This window comes from Rhea americana, unplaced genomic scaffold, assembly GCF_003343005.1.
Source record: "Rhea americana isolate MKP2758 unplaced genomic scaffold, rheAme1 scaffold_580, whole genome shotgun sequence".
NCBI lineage: Eukaryota > Metazoa > Chordata > Aves > Rheiformes > Rheidae > Rhea > Rhea americana.
The window spans coordinates 40,142-48,945 of NW_028186735.1; the positions used below are offsets into that span (position 1 = coordinate 40,142).

Below are 8,804 nucleotides of genomic sequence, written 5' to 3' on the forward strand. Positions count from 1 at the left end.
TGGGAACCGGAGGGGGAAGTGGTGCCCGCTTCCACCCCCCCCGCCCCCCGCGCTCTCTGGGGCTGAGGCCTGGGGCGGCTCGTCTCACGTAACGCTGGGGCCGGCCGGCTCTGACCGCGCCCTTGCGGTTTGGCCTCCAGCCGTGTCACCGGAAAACGCCGACCCGCAGCCTCTTCCCTCGTCCTCATTTATTGCCCCTCCTGGGCAGGAGGAGGATTTATTGTGGGGTGGGGGTTATAAATTAATGAGGGAGGAGGGGATGGTCTCCACCATGTCCAGCCCCTGATGGCCTTGGTGGGGTGGGACACACATGGTCCTCGGGGTCTGGGAGGGGGGTGACGCTGGCTGGAGGTCAGCAATACTCCGAGTAATCCTCCTCCACGTAGTTCGACGGAAACCAGCCGACCTGGGCAAAGAGGTGGGATGGGGTGGGGTGGGATAGAAAGGACGTGGGGACACGTTAGGAGGAGGCCGCACGCGCGCGGGCTGGGGCCCACACGCGTGYGGAGGAGAAGGCGGGAGGGGGTCCCGGCGGCCCCTACCCGCCCGTAGATCTCCCCTTTCCACCAGCCTGGGTGGCCCTTCTTGCTCAGGATGCGGATGACGTCTCCCTCCTTGAGYGTCAGCTCCGTGCGGTCCCGGGCGCTGAAGTCGTAGCGGACCTTGGCCGAGCCGAAGTAGCGCATAGCGCCTGCGGTGGTGGAGCGGGATGGGATGGAGGAGGACAACYGAGTCCCCAGGGCTGATCCCTCAGCCCGTCCTAGACCCAATAAACCATGGCCAGGCTGCTCGGCCCTTCCCCTCCACCCATCGTCCTCAGCCCTATCCCATGGCTCTTCCTCTCAACCCAGCCCTTGGTTGGTCTTCTCAGGCCATCTCCTCAGCCGCTTCCTTGAACCATCCCCTGGCCATCACTCTCAACTGCTCCCGTTGGCCTAGCTCTCTTGGCTTGTACCTTGGCCGTTCCCCTTGACCATCACTATTGTCCCCCCCATCTCTTGACTCTCCCCTTGGCCATCCCCCTCAGCCCCATTACCCCAGATCTGCCCTCTCAGATCATACCATGGCTGTTCCCCCTTGACCCAACTCTCAGCTGCCCCTTTGGCTGTCCTCCCTTGGCCAATTCATTCTCCTTGACCTGCTCCGCAGCTGATCCCCTTAGTCCATTGCTCTCTACCGTTCCTCTTGAGCTATCCCTTGACTGTCCCACCTCAGCCAGTCCCCCTCGGCCATTTGATTCTGTGATTCGTCTCTTGACGGTCTCCTTTGCTGCTTGTCCGCTGTGGCCCAACTCTTGACCACCCCTCTTGGTCATTTATCCCATTTAGCTCCCCCAAACTCAAGGGCATATTGAGACAAGAAATGAAGCCACCACATCTGCCCCACCACCACCGTTATGGGGATCTCACTGCAACCCCTGTGGGCCCTACCAGGTGGCCGGGGGCTGACCCGGTGTTCGGGCTCCTTGAAGGGGAACTGCAGGGTTGTGTCGAGGGCTTTGAAGCAGTCCTTGAGCGAGTTGCGCTGGTAAAACTCCACCAGCTCCTGGAGATGAAGTAGGGAGGGGAGGCACCAGGGTTGCTGGCAGCCCCAGCCCAGGCTGGGGAGTTCCTCCTACAGGGACGTAGGTGCCCGGGCTTGYTAGGGCAGGTGAGGGAAAAGGGGCTTCATGCTCACCACCAGCCCCTTGAAGGCCTTCTTCTCAGTGACACGGTACAGCCCCTCTGCTGTCATGACCTTGAAGTGTTTGATCTCCGCACGATACCTGGGCACGCAATACCAGGTGCTCAGGCTCATCCGTCCTCCCTCTGGCATCCCTCCCTGTCCCCAGTTGCCCCAGTTCAGGCCCAGGGACATCTCCCTCCAGTCCCCATGGGCATTACTTGATACTGATGGCAAACTCGCCGGCGTCCTTCACCCGTTGCCGCACCAGGAAGGTGCCGTCTGAGCGGGGCATCAGCAGCTGCTCAGCCTCCCCACGCTCCATGGGGCCTGCATACCTGGTAGGCATGGGGTGGGGGCCTGAGCCACACCCCAGCCCAGGCAGGGGGGGATTTGAGGRGGCCTCAGAGAGAAGGAGACCCCATGGGAGAATTTGAGGGATAGTGGGAGCTCTGGGATGACCCCAGGGTAGGATCTGGGTGGCCACATGAGGGATGATGAGACCCTAGGRGAGGATCTGAAGGGGCCTGAGAGCAACCCCAGGTGGAATGGGAGAGCTTGACAGTCTATAGGGCAAACCCAGGAGGGGATTTAGGAGGGGCTCCAAGAGTGGCAGGGGGCCCCACAGAGGGTTGGGGAACACAGAGGAGGATTGGGGGGACCACAGGAAGGAGGGCAGACCCCAGGGGATGACTTGGGGGTTCCAGGAACACTATGAAGTAAACCTGGGAAGGATGAGATGAACCGGGGTAGGGATTTTGGGGGCCCACAAGAGGGACCAGAGGGACTCCAGGAGGCATGGCAGGATCTAAGAGAGGATTTAGGGGGCTCCAAGAAGGATGGGAAGATCCTGGAGAGGATTTGGTGGGTCCCAGGACCTATGGCAAGACCCCACAAGGGATGTTGGGGACCTAGAGAAGGATTTAGAGGGTTTCTGGAAGGATGGGAAGACCCCAGGAGGGATGGGGAAACCCAGGAGAGAATTTGGGGGGCCCCAGGAAGGATGGGGCAACCCTGGGGGAGGATTTGGGGCCCCAGCACTGACCAGAGGTAGACGGAAAGATCCGGGAGCGGCGTCTGGGGAGTGAGAAACAGAGCTGGAGGATCAGAGTGGGAGGGGGGACACAGGATGCCCCCCCGCTCTGGGACCTCCCTCCATATCCTCCCTGTGACCCAGGGACATCCCCCCATGATCTCCAAGCCCCTCCAGCAGGATGCGATATTCTCCCCCCAGGGCATTTTGGGGTCCACCCCCCAGCACAGGGTTGCTACTCACGCAGACGTAGGGCCGGACAGCTGAACAGGGGAACCAGCCGGCCTCATTGGTGGCCGTGTTCCTGCCCTGGGGATGAAGCACCATGGCAGCATGGGGGCCAGCACCATGTCCTCCCGCACTGCTGCTCCCAGGGGATTGGYAGGTCCACACAGCCTCATGGCTGGGGGGGACTGGCCCAACCCCACTACCGGAGTCTGGCATGGCTGTGGGAAGGTTGGACTGCCCCCATTGTGGGATCTGATCTAGCATGGCTACAGGGGTCCAGGAGGTCCCCATCATGGGGGCCCAGTCTGGCATGGCCACAGGGATCAAGGATGTCYCCATCATGGAAGGCAACTCTGGCATGGCTGTGGGGGTCCAGGATGTTCCCATCATGGGGGCCCAATCCAGCATGGCCGTGGTGGTCCAGGATGACCCCATCACAGGGGTCCAGTCTGGCATGGCCCAGGAGTCTGGGATGTCCTGGTTATAGGAGCCCAATCTGGAATGGCCATGGGGATCAGGGAGGTCCCCATCATGAAGGTCCAGTCCAGCATAGCCCCAGGGATCCATCCCCACCGTGGTGGTCCATGCTCACCACAACAGTCTCTACCTGCCACCAGAGCTGCTCGACCTCYGCCTTCATCACCTCCACGATGTCCCCAGGACTGAGGCGCAAGGGGGGCCCCACGTTCCCTGGCGGCGGTGGGATGCCGCTATAGGGCTGGCTCACCTCCATCTTGGGCAGCCCTGCAGAGGAAGGGTCCCAGGCATCTGGGTCAGAGATCTTACCACCACAATCATTCTTCCTTGGGAACAGGATCTCCCCACCCCACCCTGGGCCCCATGGACCCTGGCATCCAGGATCCCYCAACCCACCCCAGGTGCCAACAGACCCAGGTGTCTGGGAACCACCATCCCGCTCCAGGAACCCATGGACACTTGTGTCCAGGACCTACCACACCACCCTGGGCACCCATGAACCCAGACACCCAGGCCCCCCAACTCACCTAGGTCACCTCGTTTCTTCTCCAGGCCTGGCCGCTGCAGCTTGTTCTGGGGAAGAGCAAGAGGCTGATAAACCCTCCTGAGGAGGCAGCAACCTGCCGCCCAGGGCGTGGGGGGGCGGGGGGAAGAGGGGGATTTAGAGCATTTTAGCCTGTTTTGACCCGTTTCACTGTTACCTTTCTGGCTGCAGCCGAATCTGGTGTAGAGAAAAGGAAAAGCTTGTTAGAAGGGGGCTACTTAATTAATTYGGCCCTGATTAACACTTGGCCCTAACGAAGCCCATCTTGCCATGTGGTTGGGGGGCTGCTGCTTGTTAGTGCTGAGGTTGTTAGCCAGAACAGCCAAGGGTATCCCATAATGCTCTGCTTTGCCATGGCCATGAGGTATCCCACAATGCCATGCTCTGCCTTGGCCAAGGGTATCCCATAGTGCCTGGCTCYGCCACGGCCATGCCATATCCCATAATGCCCTGCACCACCTCGGCCACAGGGATCTCCCAATGCCCTGCTCCTCCTCAGCCAAGGACATCCCAGCCCCCTATTCCATAATTCCCTGCTCCCCTGGCCCCACCCCCTATCCCACAATGCCCTGCTCACCATGGCCGCTCTTGCCGCAGGGCCCCACGCGTCCCAGACACTCCTTGTGGGCCGGGGCACGGCACCGGGTGCACCGATAGCCCTGGTAGAAGGTGCCCCTGGGGGGCCCCAGGGCCAAGTCAGGGCATGGGGTGCCCCCTGGCCCACCATGCTTGTGCTTGCCCTGACCCACCTGCCCTTGGTCCACCTGGGCCTCCACCTAGGCCTCAGTGCACTCAAGGCTTGACCAATTCTTGACCCATTCTTCAGCCCACCTAGGGCTTGACCCACTAGCCCTCAGCCCACCTTGGCCTCAGTCAACCTTGACCTTTGCCCATTCAGGCCACAACCTGTCCCTTGGACCACCCAGGGCTTGGCTCACCACCCTCAACCCACCTGGGCCTTCACCCATCCATCAGCCAACTTGGCCTTGACCAACCCATTCCTCTGCTCACTCAAGGCTTGAACCACCAGCCCTTGGCCCACCTTGGCCTTTACCCACCCAGTTCAGCCCACCSGGGCTGCAGTCTGTCCCTTGGCCCACCCAGAGTTTGGTGCACCCATCGTCAGCCCGTTCATCACTTGACCCATCCAGGCCTTGACCCACCAGGGCCTCAACCCACCCATTCCTTGGCCCACCAAGTCCTCGACCCACCTTGGCCTCCCAACCATGCCAGAGACCCCTGAAACTCTTTTCTGAGGGTATTCTGACCCCTCCTCACCCCGTTTCCTCCCCCACTGCCCCAGGCCAGTTGGCAGGGCCCTACCGCAGCAACATCTGGCAGGCCTTGCAGGATGTGGTATCCTCAAAGGAGAACATCTGGAACTCATGCCCATCGGCCAGGGCATGCTCGGGGAAGATGTTGGAGCTGGTGAGAGATGGGACGGTCTGATGGGGGCTGTACAGCACACAGCGTGGGGCAAATCCCACCCCATGCCCAAGCTGGGGACCTACAGGGCCATCTCAAACTGCTCCATCCACTTCTTCTTGAGCTCGTGGGTCTTGAAGAAGAGCTCGTAGCCCTGCAGCCCAGCTGTGTCGATCAGCAGGAAGGTGTGGGTCCACTGTGGGCACAGCCGCACACCGGTGGTCACTGGGGGCTCAGACACCTGGGTCCCCTGGCCACCGGGTCCCTCTGGGCTGGCCTGGATGCCTGGGTCCATGGAATTTGTACCTTCTTGCCATCGCGGGGGCCCAGCCCACCATCTCGCAGCTGGTGGCTGTGCAGGTCCACAATGTCCTTTGCCTCGAATGAGTCCCCCCGGCGCTTGCAGATGATGAGGGCCTTGTCCAGCAGGAACCCATATCTGGCACGGGAATGGGAACATGGTCTGGTGTCCCCCAAGGCCACCCAACATCCCCAGCATGTCCAAACCACAGCTCTGGCAAGTGCCCTGCCTTGTCCCCTTCCCCATGCCCACACTGGACCTGTGTTCTTGGCCTTCTGTCCCCATCCCTGGCCCTGTCCTTGACCTGGTCTCCATCTTTGTCCCCTTCCTGTATCCCTGTGCCCCCATGTTGATCCTCATATCCACATGGTTGTCCCCATGTGCCTGTGGCCCCATGGGTGTCCCCACGACTGTCCCCACATCCCTGCAGGTGTCCTCATAGTTGTTCCTATGTCCCCACAGCTGTTTCCATGTCCCCACAGGTATCCCCACGTCCCCACAGGTGTTCCCACATCCCCCTGGGTGTCCTCATCTCACGGTGTCCCCTTTGGTATCCCTATGTCCCCATGTTCTTGGGRGTGTCCCCGTGGGAGTCCCTATGCCTCCACAAGTGTTTTCACATCCCCGTGTCCCTGCAGGTGTCCCCATGGGCTYATTATCCCATGGGTGTCCCCATTTCCCCATAGGTGTCCCCACATCCCCGTGTCCCATCCAGGTGCCACCTGTCAGCCTTGGTTCGCCGTTCAGTGCTGGAAACCTTCAGCTCTCCATCGATCTTGGGGCGCCCAAACTGGGCCAGCGACTGGGGCTGTGCCGGGAGCGTCAGCAGGGCCACGCGGACACAGGAACATAGGATGGCATGGGGGGATATGGGGAACACTGAGAGGCACAGGGACAGGGGGACAAGGAAGGGCACGGGGGGAAATGGGGAACACTGGGGGATGGAGGGACGTGGAGACATGGAGGGATTTGGGGGGACAGGGACACGGGGGCATTGGGGGATGGGGACACAGTGGGGTGATATGGAGGGGACATGGAGGGACATGGAGGGATCTGGAGTACATGGGGCCAGAGTAGAGGGATGTCATTGCCAGATGAGGGGACAAGGAGAGGGACACGCATAGGAGATGGAGGGCCTGAGGGAGGGATAGAGGGATGGAAGGAGGGATGGAGGGATGGAAGGAGGGATNGGATGGAGGGAGGGAGGCTGGGGAGGGGGGGCTGGGCAGTACCATGTTCTCGATGCTGAGCTGGAAGTTCGTGATCTGCTTCAGCGTCTCGTTGTCGCGTTTCACCTCGTTCACGCACTGCGCCAGGTCCTGCAGAAGCAGCTGTGGGCCAGGGACCCCCAAATCCCAGGACCCCACAGGAGCCCTCAACCCCTCCCCCAGGGACCCCTGAACACACCCAGGACCCTCCCACCTCCCAGCACCTCCAAGGACCCACCTAATCCCTCCAAGATCCCTGGACCTCCCCAGGATTCCCCATGATCCACCACGATCAYCTAGGACCCCCAGGAACCCCTCAGAATGCCCCTGACACCACAAGGCCCTCCAAGGCCCCCAAGACCCCTCTAGGACTCCCAAGATGACCCCACAAACTCATAGGACCCCCAGGACCCCCAAGATCACTCCAGGACCCCCAAGACCCCTCCCAGGAGGATCCCTCCTATGACCTCCCAGGACTCCCAGAAACCCTCCAGGACTCCCCAGGACCCCTCCAGTCCCCCAAGATCCCTGCAGGTCAATCCAGGACCCTAAGAACCACCCCTAGAACTTCCTGCCTCCCACTCCCCTCCAAGACTCCCTAARACCCCTTCAGGACCCCCCAGGACCTCTACAGGACCCTCATCATGACCTCCCAGGAGCCCCAGGACCCGCTCTGAACCCCCAGGCCCCTACCCTCATGGCATCCAACGCGACTCGCAGGCTCTCCCTCTCAGTAGGCTCCGGCGTGTGCTTCACCAGCTCCTGCCAGAACCAGGTCTGGGCTTGGGGACCCAGGCATCTAGGAAGCCCTACCCCCACCTGGGACCCACATGACCCAGGTATCCAGGCCCCCTACACCTGCCTAGGAGAGGACCTAGGCACCTGAGAACTCCCATCTCTACCTGGAACAGGACYCAGGTGTCTGGGAACCCCTATCCTCACCTGGGACAGGACTGAGCCATCTGGACCCCCCCATGCCTACCTGGGTGAGGACCCAAGTATCTGGGAACCCCCTCCCTGAAGGACCCAGGTGTCTGTCCCCCCCCCGCCCCCGAAGGGACCCAGGCATCCGGCGCACCTGGAGCAGCAGGTGGTACTTGAGCACCCGCTGCATTGGCACCATGAGCAGGTCCCGCAGCGAGAAGCGCCCGTTGTTGGCCCGCTGGGAGCACTCCTGGGGGGGGGTCACAAGGGTCACAAAGGTCATGCAGGTCATGAGGGTGACAGGGGGTCATGAAGAGCATGGGATCCCAAGGGCCACCACAGGATTGGGGTCATATGGGTCATGAGGGTCAAGGGAGGACAGGTATCATGGAGGTCACAGGGGGTACAGGGGTCATGGAGCAGTCACAGGAGTTGTGTGTGGGGGGTGCCACAGGGGCCATAGGGGGGGCAGGGGCCGCATAGGGGTCACAGGGGTCATGGGGGACGCATGGGATCAGGAAAATGGAGGTCGTGGGGTCACAGGGACGGGGGCATCACAGCAGCCCAGAGGCCACAGGGAAGGTCACGGGGGATCACAGGGGTCATGGGGGCACGTGGGGGGTCATAGGGGAGGTCACGGGGGTCACAGGGGGCACCACATGGCTCCTGGAGGACCCAGGGATGTYGAGGAGTCGCGGGGGGCTGTTGAGGACCCCGGCGGAGGGGCCAGGGGCCCAGGCATCCGGGCGGCCCCACCTGCAGCTTCATGCGGAGGTCGGTGGCGGTCGCCAGCTGGTCGAGGCGGCGCGAGGCGGCTTCGACCTGGCTGCAGTAGTGGCCGTAGAGCAGGAACCTGCGCGAGACACGCCTGGGCCGGGCTGCGCCAAAACCGGCCCAAACCGGCCCAAACTGGCCGTCACGAGCCCCCAGATGCGCCCAGGCTGGTTTGCACCAGAACTGGCCCAAACCGGCCCAAACTGGCCACCACGAGCCCCTAGATGC

The 8,804-nt window shown here is 62.0% G+C and overlaps 1 protein-coding gene across 1 annotated transcript in view; it reads right to left on the reverse strand.

Annotated features, from left to right (window-relative positions):
• Positions 1 to 64: 64 nt before the first annotated feature.
• VAV1 (vav guanine nucleotide exchange factor 1) overlaps positions 65 to 8,804 on the reverse strand; it is a 15,115-nt gene continuing 6,375 nt past the window's right edge. Inside the window, exons 9-27 of the mRNA XM_085319361.1 lie at positions 8,559 to 8,655; positions 7,957 to 8,052; positions 7,572 to 7,640; positions 6,903 to 6,989; positions 6,393 to 6,478; positions 5,676 to 5,808; positions 5,456 to 5,565; positions 5,268 to 5,369; positions 4,522 to 4,619; positions 4,102 to 4,121; positions 3,928 to 3,973; positions 3,531 to 3,667; positions 2,939 to 3,004; positions 2,708 to 2,739; positions 1,884 to 2,000; positions 1,678 to 1,765; positions 1,431 to 1,545; positions 543 to 691; positions 65 to 406 (exon numbers count right to left, since the gene is read on the reverse strand). Coding sequence (XP_085175487.1) covers positions 353 to 406; positions 543 to 691; positions 1,431 to 1,545; positions 1,678 to 1,765; positions 1,884 to 2,000; positions 2,708 to 2,739; positions 2,939 to 3,004; positions 3,531 to 3,667; positions 3,928 to 3,973; positions 4,102 to 4,121; positions 4,522 to 4,619; positions 5,268 to 5,369; positions 5,456 to 5,565; positions 5,676 to 5,808; positions 6,393 to 6,478; positions 6,903 to 6,989; positions 7,572 to 7,640; positions 7,957 to 8,052; positions 8,559 to 8,655 — 1,702 coding nt within the window. The 3' untranslated portion in view covers positions 65 to 352. The remainder of the gene's footprint in view (positions 407 to 542; positions 692 to 1,430; positions 1,546 to 1,677; positions 1,766 to 1,883; positions 2,001 to 2,707; positions 2,740 to 2,938; positions 3,005 to 3,530; positions 3,668 to 3,927; positions 3,974 to 4,101; positions 4,122 to 4,521; positions 4,620 to 5,267; positions 5,370 to 5,455; positions 5,566 to 5,675; positions 5,809 to 6,392; positions 6,479 to 6,902; positions 6,990 to 7,571; positions 7,641 to 7,956; positions 8,053 to 8,558; positions 8,656 to 8,804) is intronic.